General features: G+C 41.2%; 1 protein-coding gene across 1 annotated transcript in view; it reads left to right on the forward strand.

Annotated features, from left to right (window-relative positions):
* Nucleotides 1–19,608, forward strand: part of SENP6 (SUMO specific peptidase 6) — a 154,818-nt gene that overhangs the window by 104,877 nt on the left and 30,333 nt on the right. Inside the window, 6 exon segments of the mRNA XM_056565910.1 lie at nucleotides 774–890; nucleotides 1,621–1,740; nucleotides 2,641–2,733; nucleotides 3,874–4,298; nucleotides 8,462–8,562; nucleotides 9,161–9,249. Of these exon segments, the coding sequence (XP_056421885.1) occupies nucleotides 774–890; nucleotides 1,621–1,740; nucleotides 2,641–2,733; nucleotides 3,874–4,298; nucleotides 8,462–8,562; nucleotides 9,161–9,249 (945 nt within the window).

Raw genomic sequence — 19,608 nt, forward strand, 5'->3', positions numbered from 1 at the left:
ATGAGGGGAGAATGTGACAGGGGGACATGTGAAATGGGTGGTGGGCATAAAATAGGTGGATAATTGCAAAATCGAGGAGATTAGACATGAAATGGCGGGATTTCAACATCGCATATCGAAATTGCAATATTTAGGCCCATAATCGCAATCGCACATTTTCCCCATATCGTGCAGCCCTAGTCACCATAGAGGACTACTATGCAATGTTTAGATTTCATACACACAGCATTGATCATAGTTATTGGCGCTCCATTCCTTCAGGCTGCCATGGCTTTCTGCAGCATTGGATCACCGATTGGATGGCAGGGAGGAATGTAAGGACCCTCCTGCTGTCCTCTCAGCTCATCAGGATCCCACGATTTCACCACAGATGTTCTGATCAGCTAAAGTGCACTGCGTAAAAACAAAAGCCCCTCCCCCCAGTTGCAAAATTGTGGTTTTCTTAACAATCCCCACACACACTCACTAATTAATAAATATTTTTTTTTGTCTTAATGTACATTTTATGGTAAAATGAACAGTGTTAATACAAAGTACAATTGGTTGCCCAAAAAAAACAAGCCCTCATATGGGTCTGTGGATAGAAAAATGAGTTATGCCTCTTAAAAGCCAAGGAGGAAAAAACAAATGCTAAAATGAAAATTGCCTTTATCCTCAAGTCCCAAAATGGGGTTTTAAGATGCAAGAATACATTGAGAACTTTTCTCAAACTTAATTTATTCACTTGTCATTCTTTGTATAAATGTTTTACTGTAGTTCTTTTTTTCTTTAAGGTTGATTGTTTATCCTCCACCTCCTGCAAAAGGTGGGATCTCCGTCACTAATGAAGATCTCCATTGCCTAAATGAGGGAGAGTTTTTAAATGATGTTATTATTGATTTTTATTTAAAGTAAGTGCATTCATTAACATTTTATTAATACATTTATTCCTATGTATTTGTTGCACATTTTTGGTGTGGGCAACAAAGACCATTATATTTACCCTAACTATGAAGTTATTGCATTATTCATTCTTCTGTATGCTGCACACTTAAAGGGTACCTCTCATCAAATAAACTTTTGATATATTATAGATTAATGTATGCAGAATAACTTCACAATTGCATGTTATTAAAAAATATGCTTCTTTCTATTTAATTTTCCACTTTGAAGAAATTACCACTAGGGGTCTCCCTACCAGTCCTGTCAGCAAGCATTTCAGACTCATGCTGGAGTCCTAAACACTAAGAGCTGCCAGCCTGCTTTGTTCACAGCCAAACAGGCTGTGAACAAAGCAGGCTGGCAGCTCTGAGTGTCCTCCTTTGTGAACAAAGCAGACTGGCAGCTCGTAGTGTTTAGGACCCCAGCATGAGTCTGAAATGCTTGCTGCCAGGACTGGTAGGGAGACCCCTAGTGGTCATTTCTTCAAAGTGGGAAATTAAATAGAAAGAAGCATATTTTTTAATAACATGCAATTGTGAAGTTATTCTGCATACATTAATCTATAATATATCAAAAGTTTTTTTGATGAGAAGTACCCTTTAAGATCTATCCTAGATCTCTGGAAAAATAGCTTTTTTTGTTTAAATAAACAGGTTATTGTGTAAATAATCATACTCTGAATTTTTTTTTCTGACCTAGATATTTAGTCCTTGAGAAACTTCGAGACAAAGCAGAAAAAATCCATATTTTTAGTTCTTTTTTCTATAAGCGTCTTAATCAAAGAGAGAGAAGGAATCTTCAAGATACTGCAAACCTAACGTAAGTAAAGATGGTGATGATATTTAATTAAATCTTTGCAATATTTTCTCATATCCAGTGTGTTTTCCCATTAATATATCTTAGGATAAATAACCCCACTTGTTCTGATTTTTTGTGATCGGTTTTGTTGATAAAAGGCTTTAGAAAGATTCATTAGGGTGATGAAACACTGATGTATTTTTAAAGTGCTCCTACTTTTTGACAGAGTTCCCTTCATAATTAAAGGGCAGTTATGAAATAGACTCTGAAAGATAACATTGCTTATAATTGAAGAATAGGGCATTGGTGGTGGTTGTGGTTTTTCTTTTTGTTTAGTTTTTTTTTTTTTTCCCTTTTTTGAGATGTTCCTTTCATATTGTGAATGACTGAAATGTGAACACACTTGCTGCAGAGTCACAATTGGTAGATTTTTGTGTGTTTTTTGGTTCTCTTGTCTGCAGGAATTTACCACAGGCTGCACTCTGGGAGATGACCTATTTCAAGCATTCCTTTCACTCCAGCATTTTGAACAGTCAGGGTCTCGGTGCAGAGATCCGCAATGATTCCTAGATAAAGCAAGGAGAAGTGCACAGCTGTCCATTTCACTCCCAAGCTCACCTCCGATCTGACTCATTGCAGGAGACAGGCGTCATAGACATACAATGGAGCATGTCTCCTACATTGAGTCAGATCGAGTGACAAGCAAGGGAGTGAAGCAAAAAGCTGCATGCTTCTCCAAGCTATATCTAGCAATATGTGGTGGTCTTATCCCTAAGATCCTGACCAATCAAAAGTTTTGCATGTTAGTAACACTTTTTAAATAGTCATGGAACTATAACTTATACATTAAAATATAGATTTTAGTGAAATGACATATACTAATTAGTTTTTCCTGTGTTTTTGCTAATGTGCTTTTCTTAGATTACAACAAAGAAGGCATGGAAGAGTAAAAACATGGACCAGACATGTGGATATATTTCAGAAAGACTTTATATTTGTTCCACTTAATGAAGCGTAAGTAAATTACTAAAGTTTTTTTAGACTTTCTTTGATTATATGTGATCATTCATAAAATTAAGCAAAGTTTAACCCTTTCAGGACCCTCTCAGGTTTTTCCATTTTTGCACTTTCGTTTTTTTCCTCCTCACCTTCTAAAAACCTTACGCTTTGTTTTCCATCTACAAACTTATATGAGGGCTTGTTTTATGCGCTACCAATTTTACTTTGTAATGTGAAATTTTGTCATTTCACCACAAACTTTATGGCGAAAGTAAAGAAAAAAAAATTATTATTTCTTGGACAAAATGTAAAAAAAAAACATTTTTGCGTCTTCCGTTTCTACGCAGTGCAGTTTTCTGTAAAAATTACACCTTATCTTTATTATGTAGGTCCATACAGTTACAAGGATACCCAACTTATGTAGGTTTTATTTTATTTTTCGACTTAAAAAAATTATAACTACATGCAGCAAAATTAGTAAGTTTTAAAATTGTCATCTTCTGACTCCTATAACTTTTTTTTTTAATTTTTCCGCATACAGGGCTTTATGAGGGCTCATTTTTTGTGCCTTGGTCCGTAGCTTTTTATCGGTACCATTTTTGTTAGATTTTCTTTTACACCATTTTTAGTCCCCATAGGGGACTATTACATGCAATCTTCTGATTGCATACACTGTTCAATGCGATGCCATAGCATAGCATTGATCACTGTTATCTGCGCATGATTTCTCCAGCCTAGTGAGCCAGACTGGAGCATCCAAAAGGGATCGGACAGCGAGGAGGCAGGTAGGGACCCTCCCGTCGTCCTGTAAGCTGATTGGGACACCATGGTGATCCTGATCAGCCCGACTGAGGGAATGTTTTTTTTTTATATTTTTCATTTTAGACGTGGGGATCAAATTTGATTGCTGTGGCTAAGGGGTTAATGCCGGGCGTCACCGCGATCGGTGATGTCCTGCATTAGACACGGGTCCTGGCAGTTCATAGCCGTTGGGACCACCCTGCTATGACGCGGGGTCAGCCCTTGACCCTGCGTCATAGCAGAGGAGCGGGCACAGGTACGCCCTGCATCCTTAAGAGGTTTAAAAAAGAAAAATAGATATAAAATTGTTGAACAATGTAACAATGTCTTTTTTTTTTCCCCCCCCTCTTGCAGTGCTCATTGGTTTTTAGCTGTCATTTGTTTTCCTGGCCTAGAAAAGCCTGAGTATTATCCTAACCGATGCTACCAAGAGACTAACAATCCATCTGCAGCAATGACACAGACAGATGATAATCAGACCTCTGTTTCTTCTGGTGAATCACAATCCTGTTTGCAGAGTGGTTCTTCTAAGTCACCCCTTAAGAAATTGCCCAGTAAAAAACAAACTGTTGCTTCAAGTGATGCAAGCTCTGGAACTGAAGATGGTGACACCCCAGTGAATAGAAGAAGCCATTGTGTAGGAAGGCACAGCCTCAGAAAAAATGATCAAGGACTTCAGGAGTCTGATGCCTCTCTAAAATCTCCATTTTCACAAACAGACTCTAGTAAAAATGTTAATGGAATAGCAAATGAATGTAAAACTCCAATAAAGCATGCTGGTGAGTATTTTGTGCAGGTTGAGTGCAGAACATCACTAACCCTTTTAGGTTAGATTTTTATGATTTATAGAAGAAACTGGTATTATTTAGTAATCCTGAGCCACATAGGGTGACACCTAGTGGCCAGGTTTTCAAATGTAAAAAAAAAAACATGTATAACAATAGATTATAAACATTTTTCTTTTTACATAATCTATTTAATAAAAACTTTTTTTTAATGAGACTACCCATTTAATCACCTATAATTTTGCCAATTATAGTAAATTGTGTATACAATACAAAATAACATAAAAATCATCCGCTTGCCTTGTAATAAAACAAGTCCTCAAATGGCTTTTTAGACTTAAAATTTAAAAATGTATGGCTGATGGAATGCAGTGAGACAAATATCAAAGAATTACTGTGGTCCTTAGGGACTAAATTGTCTCATTACTTAAAGGGGTTATCTCGGATTTACCTTTTTTAACATATTGCCCAGATTGTTGAATTTTCTCATTTTTTCACAAATTGGACTTACTACATCCCATTGCTCCCTCTTCAGACTGCAGCTCAACTAATCGCCGACTGCAGCAATGTCCTGCCTTGGCTGTTGATAGGTGAGTGGCAGTTTTGATGTATTAAGCCCCTGCCCCAGTCTTTTTCCTGGTGCCAGGGCCCAATATGTCAGTCTGCCGAGTCGTTCAAAGGAACCAAGAAGGGGATCGCTGCGGAGGCAATATAGTGACATCCTGGGCAATATGCTAAAATTCAATCCCAGATAACCCCTAAGAAAGAAAAGTGCTTTTTTTAAGTGCTGTTTCTTGCTTGTCCCTGAGATTGATGAGAGTCTCAGCACCCAGACCCTGACCAAGCCAAACTTTTGACTTGACATTTTTTTTTTACACTTTAAAGAGATGTGCCATCTGACATTGACCTATTGTTCAAGTCCAATTTTTGTGTTAACCATATTTTAAAGAATTTTGGTAATGTTTTTTTTCCTAATATTCCATTTAAAAATTCTGGAAGATTTCCATTCTGTTCACTAGGCCTAAAACTAAGCTGAGACTTCCTGTTCTGATCAGATTGTTTTCCAGCAGTCCCCTTCTTATGGTAAGACAGGATTACAGTGAGAGGCGACACCAGTGTATAGATAACTACACTTCCTGTAGAATGACCTCTAAAAAGGTCACAGAGAATGCCTAGAAGTGTCTCCAATTCATGTGAATTCTATGTCTACCTTGTTTCTGACAGAACATACGTGATGTATTCCCCTGTGTAATGCTAGATTCTTGCAGCGTTTAGGGTATATGTTCAGATGCTGGCAGAATGATATGGTGCTGTTGGTCATTCACTTTAATGGACTTAACCTAGTCCCCTAGTAAATGCAATTCATATGCTGCCCGGTCCAGGAGCATTATGAAACATTGATAAGCTCCTCATTTATAATGGTGTAGCTATGTAATTCTGCAGGATGTCATGTGGGTGGTGCCCAGGGGCTTCTCCCCACCCAGTCATCTTTAATTGATAGATCTCTCTCCATTTCCATATAGGATGAGGTCTATTAATCAAGCTGGGTGGGGTAGGGAGAAGCCACTGTTGTCCATGACAGACTACCTTATTACCAGTGTGTGTCAGTGTTTTGTAAAACTAATGATAGGTTCACATTAAAGCGAATGGGCACCATGTGGGATATTTCAATATACCTTCTTGCCTAAATCCCCACCTATTCTGGCTAAATATAACCCTAAAAACATTGTAAACCCCACCTTACACTCAGCACTGCTGCAAGGAAAGTAATCTCTTTCCTGTTGCACAGGTATTCTTTTGTGCTAGTCTCTAAAGAGCAAAATCTCTGTACCAGCTGCTAAAAGGCTGATTCCATGTAACACTAAAGAGATTACAGGGAGGAAAGAATGGAACAGGTATCAGAGTTCTTGTGCATTATAGACACCAAAGATCTATCACTCTACTATGTGTACTGTCCTGAAAACCATTTTAATCTAATTCAGTCTAAAATTTGTGCTGCTTTTTTATTATTTTTATAGTCATTGAAGGTTAGTTTTTCTGTATAAGAGCTCATCCCAGAGCTGGATTCACAACTACACAGCTCTGTATAGCTGTGCAACGTCCTCAGTGCAACTTCTAAAGGTGAATCCAGCACTAAGGTGAGAAAGTAAAACAAATGTTACTCAAAAATGGGGATACAGAACATGGCCGCACATCCACAACTTGTGCTATGATCTAATTGCTTCTCAGCATAATCTCAAAAACTAACAGGTTGTGTTAATGTATCTTTTTGATCAAAATGTGCAAGCCTATAGGGTTTCTTCCTAGCATTCTCCCAGCCCTCAGACAGGGAGCTTATGATAGGTATGGTTATAATAGGGGGTTACACTGCAATGCTTTGCGGGGACCATTGTTGCTACGGTGCTTTGTCTGTGAGGTGGTATTGCCCAGAGTCGGGGGCTTATTTGAGTAGCAGTGGGGCTGCCTGGCCACGGAGTAATTTCCCCTGTGGGCTTGGTGTTGTGGCGGTGGTGCCGCCTAGCACTACGCCATTGTTAGTTCAGTGGTAACTCATCAGGTGGGTTTGCATGTTTTGATCACATGTTACACTAACAACCTGTTGTGCTATGATAGAGCTGGTTCTCAGCATAATTTCAAGTTGTGGATGTGCTGCAAATATTCTGTTTCTTATTGAGACATTAAAACATTTTACTAGAGCCTGCAGTGCTTCTGTGTTTTTCTCATTGGAGGGAGATTTATTAAAACCTGTGTAGAGGAAAAGTTTTACCAGATGCCCCATATCAACCACTTTTCAGAGACCCTGTTAAAAAAAAAATAATGAAAAAAGCAATCTGGTTGTTATGGGCAATAGGTCAACTTTTCTCTCCGCAGGTTTGGATAAATCTCCCCCATTGTATCCCCTTTTTTTTTTCCTTCCCCCTATGGACAGCTTGTAAACTGATCACTCAGCGATAGTCTGTCTTTCAAAATAGATTTTAGCAGTGAAATGAGAGTAAATGATCAGTGCAGGAGGGTGGATACACTGATGGCTCATGAGTGGCACAAGGAGCATTTTTAACTAATAAAATATTTATTTGTCCAAAAATTGTTAAAAGAACTGTGACCATTTATTGGCATATTCTGGCTGCCTGCAGCCACCAACAAGTAAGGTTTACTGTGCACTATTTTAATACAGTTGAACTCCATATCCTTGTTTTCTTATTACAGCATGGGTTGTATACATGGAAATTGAATCCTTAATTTTATTTGCTTTTAAAGGAAAATTGTCACCCTGATCACCCACACTTAACCCAATAACCTGGGTTATAGTGTGGGTGACCAGGAATCCAAAGAGCTACTTTAATCGGTGCTGTGGTTCCCGAGATAATGGCTGGCAAAGTTCCCCTTCTGAATTCAGGAAATTGCGCGCAGCAGGCGGGGCCCTGCCGGCTGGCTGTCCCTGCTTCTTTCAGTCTTTTTAATTAGCTGTACTTTAGCATATTCACGTCCTAGTGACGAGTCGCATGTCACGTGAGCGCTGTGCTCTCTTGGTAGAGCGCATGTGCCGGCAGTTTACAAACAGCTCTCATGTGACTTCTTTCAGAGCTCAGGACAGGAGAGCTGTATGTAAACTGCCGGCGCATGCGCTCTACCGGCAGAGCGCAAGCGCTCACATGACATGCGACTTGCGTCACTAGGATGTGGTGTCGCAGAATATGAATATGATAATTATGGGAATTACTGATTAAGAAGAAGTTGGAAAGAAGCAGGGGCGGCCAGCCGGTGGGGCCCCGCCTCCTGTGCACAATTCCTGGAATTCAGAAGGGGAACTTCGTCAGCCAATATCTCTGGAACCACGGCACCGATTATAGTATGTGACCCCTCTTTGGATTCCTGGACATCCACACTATAACTCATTTAAAGTTTTCCTTTTAAAGGTAGACATTTATTTTAAGAATGTGATCAGCTTTGGGTTTGGTAGAAGCATATTCGAGGGAAATGCTCTGATGTTAAACACCTTGTACATGTCAATTTTTTCCATGTTATTTCTGTGTTTCCACATTAGAAAGGCTTGGCTGGTCCCATAGAAAAATCTAGTCAGTTTTTAATATATAACCTATAATGTAACATTTCTAACCATGAATAAAACTTTTGTTCTTTTTTTAAATCCCACCTAGATGGTTTGCACAGAATACAGATAAGCTATAGTGACTCTCCAGATGACCAGAAGAAAGGTGACGAGGAACTCATAGATTTTTCTGATGATCAGGATAACCTGGTAGGAATGACACTTTCTTCTGTTATGTCTTAGTCTGGCTGCAGATCAACGTAATAGTAATCATTTTCTGTCCATTAGTTTCAGTGTAAGGCTGCAGCTATTTACTTATTAGAAATTCACCAAAAGAGAACTGTTACTAACGTAGCACTCACCCTTGTGTTGAGTCGAAGAAGCTTTATTGAAGAACAAACATTACTGTACAACAATCCACATCGCGGGTAGAGAACAAACAAACAGCCCCCTGCAAGCAGGGGAGCGGTGAAGGCTCTGTTTCGCGCATCTCTTTTGGTGAATTTCTACAGATTGCTTTATTCTATATAAGTCTGCACCACCTTGGAGTCATCTATTATGTGGATCTTCCCCAATACAAGAGGCTTGTAATATATCCCAGTGCCGAGTGTGCTCCACATACTTTACTTTGCATATTTGCTTATTAGGTTAACTATGTAGAACTTGATATCACCGCTTTGGTTTTCTTTGAATTTAAGATATTTTTTAGGAATGGATGAGTTGTATTGACAAACTTTATTTTCCAGTATTTTCCAGTCTTTGCAATGATGGCTGTGTGCTAAGTGTTTTTATGGACATGTTTCTGTAGGATGAAAGCAGCGATGATGGTGGCCTTGCTGATGACAATTTCACTTCAGAAGCTGGAAAATGGCATCTCAAACCCTTATTCTGCAAACAGTAGGTGTTATGAACACTGTACAGCTGGAATTATTCTGAGTGAATAGAGTTTTCTCAGAAAATGTATGTTTGAGCGCTGCAGAGTGGATAATTGCTGGAATATTGTGGGGAAGATTTACAGAAGTGTACAAAGTAAAGAAAGTGTGGATATTAGCTGGAAAACATTTAGTTAATAGCTAAAATATAACTATAGCTTTTAAGCTTTATTGAAATCACAATCATGGCCTTTATATACTAAATGCCTACAACAAATGCATACAATGGCATCTGTCACCCGTATGTCCCATTGTAATAAAAAAAAATATATACATTTATCATATAGATTTTTTTTTTTTTTTTTACTGGATACCATTACATATAATAGCAAAGTTACCTATGTTATTTCACTCATGCTGTTCCATATTTCCCACCACCACTGTATACTGTCTGGACCAGTGTTTCCCAACCAATGTGCCTCCAGCTGATGCAAAACTACTGAATATGCTGTTCAGTTTTGGGCACCAGTCCATAAAAGGGACACTGCGGAGCTGGAAAGGGTGCAGATACGCGCAACTAAACTAATATGGGGCATGGAACATCTTAGCTATGAGGAGCTATTAAAGGAGTTACAATTGTTTAGTATTGAGAAGAGACGTTTAAGGGGGGATATGATAAACGTATATAAATATATTAATGGCCCATACAAAAAATATGGAGAAAAACTGTTCCAGGTTAAACCCCCCCAAAGGACGAGGGGACACTCCCTCTGTCTGGAGAAGAAAAGGTTTAGTCTCAAGGGGCGACACGCCTTCTTTACCATGAGAACTGTGAACTTATGGAACAGTCTACCTCAGGAACTGGTCACAGCAGGAAAAATTAATAGCTTTAAAACAGGATTAGATACATTCCTGGAACAAAATAACATTAATGCTTATGAAGAAATATAAAATCCCATCCCTTCCCCAATATCGCGCCACACCCCTACCCTTCAATTCCCTGGTTGAACTTGATGGACGTATGTCTTTTTTCAACCGTACTAACTACTATGTAACTCCCAGCATGCCCGGACAGCCAAAGGCTGTCTAGGCATGCTGGTAGTTGTAGTTTTGCAACAGCTGGAGGCACACTGGTTGGGAAACACTGGTCCAGACTTAATCCTTCCTGTAGTTATTAGCTGCTTAATACTACAGTAGAAATTATTTTCTTTTTGAAACACAGAGTTGTCTGCTGACATCATGAGCACAGTGCACTCTACTGACATCTGTCAATTTTAGGAACTGTCCAGAGCAGCATATGTTTGCTATGGGGATTTCCTTTTACTCTGGACAGTTCCTAAAATGTACAGAGATGTCAGCAGAGAGCACTGTGCTCATGATGTCAGCAGACAGCTCTGTGATTCAAACAGAAAAGAATTTCCACTATAGTATTCAGCAGCTAATAAGTACAGGAAGGATTAAGATTTTTTTAATAGAAGTAATTTACAAATCTGTTTAACTTTCTCGCACCAGTTGATAAAAAAAAAAAAAAAAAAAAAAAAAGTTTTTCACCGGAGTACCCCTTTAACCCCTTAAGGACTCAGGGTTTTTCCGTTTTTGCACTTTCGTTTTTTCCTCCTTACCTTTTAACCTCTTAAGGACCCATGACGTATGCATACGTCATGGGTCCCGGTCCTGCGATATAACGCGGGGTCACACGGTGACCCCGCATCATATCGCGGCGGGCCCGGCGTCATAGTGAAGCCGGGACCCGCCTCTAATAGCGCGCGGCACTGATCGCTGTGCCGCGCGCTATTAACCCTTTAGCCGCGCGCTCAAAGCTGAGCCGCGCGGCTAAAAACGAAAGTAAAAGTGCCCGGCTAGCTCAGGGAGCTGTTCGGGATCGCCGCGGTATAATCGCGGCATCCCGAACAGCTGTAGCACAGGAGGAAGGTCTCTTACCTTCCTTCCTGCAGTCCGATCGCCGAATGAATGCTTCAAGCCTGAGATCCAGGCTTGAGCATTCAATCGCCTAAAACACTGATTGATCCATTCCTATGGAGATGGATCAATCAGTGTAAAAGATCAGTAAATGCAATGTTATAGCCCCTTATGGGAGCTATAATGTTGCATAAGAAAAGTGTAAAAAAATCATTAACCCTTTCAATTATCCCTTCCCCTAATAAAAGTTTAAATCACCCGGCATTTCCAAAAATAAAAAAAACCATTATGTAAATAATAATAAAAATAAACATATGTGGTATCGTCGCGTGCGGAAATGTCCGATTTATAAAAATATACCGCTTTTTAAACCGCTCGTTCAATGGCGTACGCGCAAAAAAATTCCAAAGTCCAAAATAGCGCATTTTTGATCACTTTTTATACCACAAAAAAGTGAATAAAAAGTGATCAAAAAGTCTGATCAGAACAAAAATGGTACCGCTAAAAACTTCAGATGACGGCGCAAAAAATGAGTCCTCAAAGCGCCCTGAACACAGAAAAATAAAAAAGTTATAGGGGTCAAAAGATGACCATTTTAAACGTATAAATTTTCCTGCATGTATTCATGATTTTTTTCGGAAGTGATACAAATTCAAACCTATACAAGTAGGGTATCATTTTAACCGTATGGACCTACAGAATAAAGATAAGGTATCATTTTTGACAAAAAATGTACAGCGTAAAAATAGAAGCCCCCAAAACTTACAAAATAGTGTTTTTTCATCAATTTTGTCGCACATTGATTTTTTTTCCCGTTTCACCGTAGATTTTTGGGTAAAATGACTAATGTCATTACAAAGTAGAATTAGTGACGCAAAAATTAAGCCATTATATATAATTTTAGGTGAAAATTTTTAAGAGTTATGATTTTTTAAAGTTAAGGAGGAAAAATTGAAAATGAAAAAACGGAAAAAGCCCGGGTCCTTAAGGGGTTAAAAATCATAACCCTTTCAATTTTCCACCTAAAAATCCATATTATGGCTTATTTTTTGCGTCGCCAATTCTACTTTGCAGTGACATTAGTCATTTTACCCAAAAATGCACGGCGAAACGGAAAAAAAAAATCATTGTGCGACAAAATCGGAAAAAAAACGCCATTTTGTAACTTTTGGGGGCTTTCGTTTCTACGCAGTGCATATTTCGGTAAAAATTACACCTTATCATTATTCTGTAGGTCCATACGGTTAAAATGATACCCTACTTATATAGGTTTGATTTTGTCGCACTTCTGGAAAAAATCATAACTACATGCAGGAAAATTTATACGTTTAAAAATGTCATCTTCTGACCCCTATAACTTTTTTATTTTTCCATGTATGGGGCGGTATGAGGACTCATTTTTTGCGCCGTGATCTGAAGTTTTTATCGGTATGATTTTTGTTTTGATCGGACTTTTTGATCACTTTTTATTCATTTTTTAATGATATAAAAAGTGACCAAAATACGCTTTTTTGGACTTTGGAATTTTTTTGCGCGTACGCCATTGACCGTACGGCTTAATTAATGATATATTTTTATAGTTCGGACATTTACGCACGCGGCGATACCACATATGTTAATTTTTTATTTTTTTTATGGGAAAAGGGGGGTGATTCAAACTTTTATTAGGGAAGGGGTTAAATGACCTTTATTAACACTTTTTTTTTACATTTTTTTTGCAGTGTTATAGGTCCCACAGGGACCTATAACACTGCACACACTGATCTCTAATGCTGATCACTGGCGTGCATTAACACGCCTGTGATCAGCATTATCGGCGCTTGACTTCTCCTGCCTGGATCTCAGGCACGGAGCAGTCATTCGTCGATCGGACACCGGGGAGGCAGGTAAGAGCCCTCCCGGTGTCCGATCAGCTGTTCGGGACGCCGCGATTTCACCGCGGCGGTCCCGAACAGCCCGACTGAGCAGCCGGGTCACTTTCACTTTCACTTTAGAAGCGGCGGTCAGCTTTGACCGCCGCTTCTAAAGGGTTAATACCGCACATCGCCGCGATCGGCGATGTGTGGTATTAGCCGCGGGTCCCGGCCGTTGATTAGCGCCGGGACCCACGCGATATGATGCGGGATCGCGGCGCGATCCCGCTCCATATCGCGGGAGCCGGCGCAGGACGTAAATATACGTCCTGCGTCGTTAAGGGGTTAACCCCTTAAGGACGCAGGACGTAAATGTACATCCTGGTGCGGTGGTACTTAACGCACCAGGACGTACATTTCCGTCCTGTGCATAACCGCGGGCATCGGAGCGATGCCCGTGTCATGCGCGGCTGATCCCGGCTGCTGATCACAGCCAGGGACCCGCCGGCAATGGTCGACGCCAGCGATCTCGCGGGCGTCCGCCATTAACCCCTCAGGTGCCGGGATCAATACAGATCCCGGCATCTGTGGCAGTGCGTGATTTCAATGAACGATCGGATCACCCGCAGCGCTGCTGCGGGGATCCGATCATTCAGAACGCCGCACAGAGGTCCCCTCACCTTCCTCCTTCTGGCTCCCGGCATCTTCTGCTCTGGTCTGAGATCGAGCAGACAAGAACAGAAGATAGCCGATAACACTGATCTGTTCTATGTCCTATACATAGAACAGATCAGTATTAGCAATCATGGTATTGCTATGAATAGTCCCCTATGGGGACTATTCAAGTGTAAAAAAAAATTTAAAAGTGAAAAATCCCCTCCCCCAATAAAAAGTAAAACATCCGTTTTTTCCTATTTTACCCCCAAAAAGCGTAAAACATAAATTTAATAGACCTATTTGGTATCGCCGCGTGCGTTAATGTCCGAACTATTAAAATAAAATGTTAATGATCCGTACGGTGAACGGCGTGAACGTAAAAAAAAAAATTTAAAAGTTAGAGGTCATCAAAATAAAGGGATTATAAATGTACTAATTTGGTTAAAAAGTTTGTGATTTTTTTTAAGCACAACAATAATATAAAAGTATGTAATAATGGGTATCATTTTAATCGTATTGACCCTCAGAATAAAGAACACACGTCATTTTTACCATAAATTGTACGGCGTGAAAACGAAACCTTCCAAAATTAGCAAAGTTGCATTTTGCTTTTTAATTTCCCCACAAAAATAGTGTTTTTTGGTTGCGCCATACATTTTATGATATAATGAGTTATGTCATTACAAAGGACAACTGGTCGCGCAAAAAACAAGCCCTCATACTAGTCTGTGGATGAAAATATAAAAGAGTTATGATTTTTAGAAGGCGAGGAGGAAAAAATGTAAAACGTAAAAATTAAATTGTCTGAGTCCTTAAGGCCAAAATGGGGTTAACTGGGTGTTCTTTCTTTGACCACATTTGTTAGCGACTAACTACTTGGGAGCACCCCACAAGACCTGCTGTTCTGGAGTTTTTTTTTCCTAGACATTTTGCTTGTTTAGATGCTGTAAAAGTCACTCAGATCCTTACACTTTCCCATTGCTTTCAAGACATTAATTTTAAGTAGATATGTAGAAATGAACTGGCACTACTTGAAAATGTCTTATGGACAGCAATTTATCTGTGGAGTGTGTGACACATCGGAGGGAAACTTTTAACTGCGCTGATAGCGGTGCTGACCTAAACTGTCCAACTTTGATGCAATACTTCCGTAAGAAAAGAAAAAGGTTGCACTCACCATTCTTCTTGAATGTGCTTTATTCCATGACGAACGGGGGCTACATATAAGCGGGTGCAGTGGAGGAGCGACACGTGTTTACGCTAATAGCTCATTGTCTGGCTAGACTGTGCACTATTAGCGTGAAACACGTGTCGTTCCTTCTTCTTTTCTTATGGAAGTATTACATTAATTTTAACCCCTTTACTCTAATAACCAAGGTAAATTTTCCAAATCTGACATGCATCCACTTATTTGGTAATAACTTTGGAACGCTTTCACTTATGAAAGCGATTCTGAGACATGTTTTTCCGTGACATATTGTACTTTACATTAGTGTTAAATTTTGATTTGAAATATTTAGCAGTTTTTGTAATAAAAAAAAATTCACATTTCTCTATCGGCTCCATTGGGAGACACAGACCTTGGGTATATGCTGCTGTCGCTAGGAGGCTTGACACTATGGTAACTAAAAAAAGCCGGCCCCTGCCAGCAGGATATACCCGCCTCCAGGCAACTGAGCTAATCAGTTTTAGCTTAGTGTCTGTAGGAGGCAGATGCTGGTCTGGTGTTCTCCAGACCTTGTCAATTCTTGTTTATTTTTTAAGATTAGGGGAGCATCTTGGGCTCTCCGCAACAGGGCTTCGGACTCACAAGTCTGTAAGGCAGCTACCTGGTCGTCTTTACACACTTTTACAAAATTCTACCAGGTTCATACCTTCGCATCCGCTGATGCTAGTCTGGGCCGTAAGGTGTTGCAGGCGGCGGTGGTCCAGCCTTCCACCTAACTGGGTTCTTTTGCCCACCCTAGGGACGGCTTTGGTACGTCTCAAGGTCTGTGTCCCCCAATGGAGCCGATAGAGAAAAGGAGATTTTTATACTTACTGTAAAATCTTTTTGTTAGAGGATCCATTGGGGGACACAGCACCCACCCTTTCTTTTCTGGTGTTCCTTGTTTGGTTACCTGTCCGAGGGTGTTATCAGTTAATTTTTATTCTGTGGTTTCCTCGGACAGTTCGTGGTTTTTTTCTGACCTTTTGGTCCACTCCTACTGCTCTGGGACTAAACTGATTAGCTCAGGTGCCTTTAGCCGGGTATATCTTGCTGGGAGGGGCCAACTATTTTTGTTACCATAGTGTCAAGCCTCCTAGTGACAGCAGCATATACCCATGGTCTGTGTCCCCCAATGGATCCTCTGAGAAAAAGATTTTACAGTAAGCATAAAAATCTCCTTTCTTCTAGATTTGATATTTTCTGCCCGTACGACAAATAGCCATGTCGCACCAAGTTAATGATAGGGATCGACCGCTATCAATTTTTTAGGGCCGATACCGATAATCTGTCACCTTTCAGGCCGATAGCCGATAACTTAAAATAAGTTATCGGCTATTTAAATCAATGAACTGCAGCGGGCGCTTTAAATCAATGAACTGCAACGGCTTTTGCGGTGCCAGAGGCCGCCGCTGCTGCCCGCGTCTCTCCCCCTGCCTGTCCTGGGGTCCTGAGTCTAAACACCACAGTTGCCCCATCGCCTCCCAAACCCCCCCCCCATCCTATGCCCACATACCGCCACCGCCCCATCGCCTCCCAAACCCCCATCCCCGGTGTTATAATTACCTGTTCCCGGGGGTCCGTGATCCTTCTGGCTCCGTCGGCGTCCTGCGCTGTCACTGTGCGCACTGACGGTGACGTCGCGTTGGGGTCATCACTCGTCATTGCGCAGCGCACAGCAGCAGTGCAGGAGCCAGAAGGATCGCGGACCCCAGGGAACAGGTAATTATAACACCGGGGATGGGGGGAGGCGATGTGGCGGCGGTGGTATGTGGGCAGAGGATGGGGGGTGGCGGCGGTATGTGGGCAGAGGATTGGGGGGGGGCGGCAGTATGTGGGCAGAGGATGGGGGGGCGATGGCGGTATTTGGGCAGAGGATGGGGGGAGGCGGTGGGGCAGCAGCATGTGGCCAGAGGACGGGGGGAGGCAATGGGGCAGCGGCATGTGGCCAGAAGATGGGGGGAGGCAATGGGGCAGCGGCGGTGGTGGTATGTGGGCAGAGGATGGGGGGAGGCGATGGGGCAGCAGCATGTGGCCAGAGGATGGGGGATGGCAATGGGGTAGCGGTATGTGGGCAGAGGATGGGGGGGAGGCGATGGGGCAGCGGCAGCAGTAGCGGTATGTGGGCAGAGGATGGGGGGGAGGCGATGGGGCAGCGGCAGCAGTAGCGGTATGTGGGCAGAGGATGGGGGGAGGCGATGGGGCAGCAGCATGTGGCCAGAGGATGGGGGATGGCAATGGGGTAGCGGTATGTGGGCAGAGGATGGGGGGGAGGCGATGGGGCAGCGGCATGTGGCCAGAGGATGGGGGGAGGCAATGGGGCAGCGGCGGCGGTATATGGGCAGAGGATGGGGGGAGGCAATGGGGCAGCGGCATGTGGCCAGAGGATGGGGGGAGGCGACGGTGATCTCTGGGCAGGGGGTAGTGCATTATCGGCAAGGTAATTGCTGATACTGATAATGTCCAAAATCGTGATCATCGGCCAACAATATCGGCCAAACAGATAATCGGTCGATCCCTAGTTAATGGTTAATTCACATCTTTAATATGTCTACTTTATGTTCTCATTATTTGATAAACATTATTTTACTTTTTTAGAATGCTAGAGGGTTTATATGTTTAGTAGCAATTTTCCAGAAGAAAATTGCAAAATCAGATTTTTCAGGGACCAGTTCAGTTCTGAAGTGGAATTGAGGGGCCTGTATGTTAGACACCCCCATAAATCACCCCATTGTATGAACTGCACCCCTTAAAGTAGTCAGAATGACATTAAAGACGTTTATTAACCATTTAGGCATTTCACAGAAATAAAAGCAAAGTGGAGGCGGAATTAAAATTTTTTATTTTTTTGTAGATTTTTCATTTTAATCTTTTTTCTGTAACACAGTAGGTGTTGACAAAGAAATAAAACTCAAGATTTATTCCCCGAATTTTGAGGTACTTAGCGCACAAAGGCCACATATTGGATATCTCTGTGTCTCTCACACAGGCCTCAGACATGAAGGTGCGCTGTGTGGATTTTGGGGGCATCCTTTTAGTTTAGGATATTTTGTTGGCAGCATATAAAATTACAGAGGCCTTGGGGGGCAAAAATATTTTTGGGAGACAAGTGGACGCTTTTATTGGTACCATTTTGAGGTACGTGATTGTTTTTATTTTATTTTTTATGAGGTGGTATACATTTAAAAAAAAAACAATTCTGCGGTTGTTTTTAATTTTTCCGGTCGCTTGTCATGTGGTATAAATGATGTTAACGTCAGGTTGATACTGCAGGTTGATACGATTACGGCGGTACCAAATTTATATACTTTAAAAAAACTAAATTAGTTAGTTTATGGCATAAAAACTTTTTTATTTAAATCATTTTTGTAAGTCGCTGCATTCTGTGAGCTGTAACTTTTTTATTTTTTCACTGACTCAATTATGCGAGGAGTCTTTTTTTTTTGCAGGACATGTTGATGTATTTGGGGGGGGACTATCTTTGGGGGGGTGTATTATACACATATATAATTTAATTTTATTATTCTTTAATATTTTTTTCAAATATTTTTTTTTCTTTACATTTTTATTTTTCCACTTTTTTTCACAGTTATGTTATTTTTTTTAATTATTTTTTTTTACTATTATGCACCTAATTCATTGGAGAACACATTTGCACTCCATTGAATTATGCCTATGTCTGTCAGTACCTTAGGTAGGGACTGATCACTCATGTTGCCATGACAATGATGCTCTGCTTTCACTTTGCAGAGCGCTGATCAGTGACAGAGGAAGCTCCCTCCCTCTGTTACACTAATAGACGCTGTGGTCTCTGTGACCGCTGCGTCTACAGGGTTAACCCAGGATCGGAGCGCCCCCTCACCACCGACCGCTTCACACAGTGAAGCGATGGAGGAGAGGGGGAAGGAGGAGACCCGCACCAGATCCCTGCTATTGGGCCGTCTGTACTGACGGACCAATAGCAGCGATCGCTGGCCGGTCCCTGACCGGCTTCAGGGAGGCCTGGCTGTGCAGCACAGCTGAGCTCAATAAACTGTCACCACCCCCGGCGGCGATGTGACAGTTTATTCTCATCAGGTACATGTATGTTGTGATGCGTAAAGTCATCCCTATTCCTCACGTACATGTACCTGATTTTGGGGGAAAGGGTTAAGAGCTGACTGTGCACCTGCTACCCAATATATCCCACTCCTTGACAAGCGTCAATGTTTTTCACTTCACCTGTCAGTGGCTTTAATGTTACCCCTGTCTGGTATGATTGGAGCACTTCAAGTTCTCAGTGGTTCTTCCGTGTCATAAACCACTGTATCCCTTCACATTTAATGAATGTGGCCACAAAAGCCAGTGCATTTATAATCTACCTCTGCATGTGTATAGTGTTCTGATTTGGAGACAAACCGGCTGTGATCTGCAAGACTGTAAGACTTATCTATTAAGAAACTGAGCAATGGGGATTTTAATGGTTAAAGGCAATAGCTGCTTTTAATCATTAAATTCAAAGCCTACCATTGCTCATCCTGAATCCAGAAATGAGGACTATGCTTGGCAAACATTGCCTAAATGTATCCCTACACAATAGAGAAGCAAAAGGAAGTACGCAGCAACCAGTCATATTGCTGCATAACAAAATAGTCACCATACCAAACAGGGATTTTTAGTGATTGAATGTACTTTCAGTCAAAAAAACAGCACATAATGTCATCAATACAGGGGTGTGGAAATTTTAATAAAAAGCAACTTGTCCACA

The sequence above is a fragment of the Hyla sarda genome, chromosome 3, assembly GCF_029499605.1.
Source record: "Hyla sarda isolate aHylSar1 chromosome 3, aHylSar1.hap1, whole genome shotgun sequence".
NCBI classification, from domain to species: Eukaryota; Metazoa; Chordata; class Amphibia; order Anura; family Hylidae; genus Hyla; species Hyla sarda.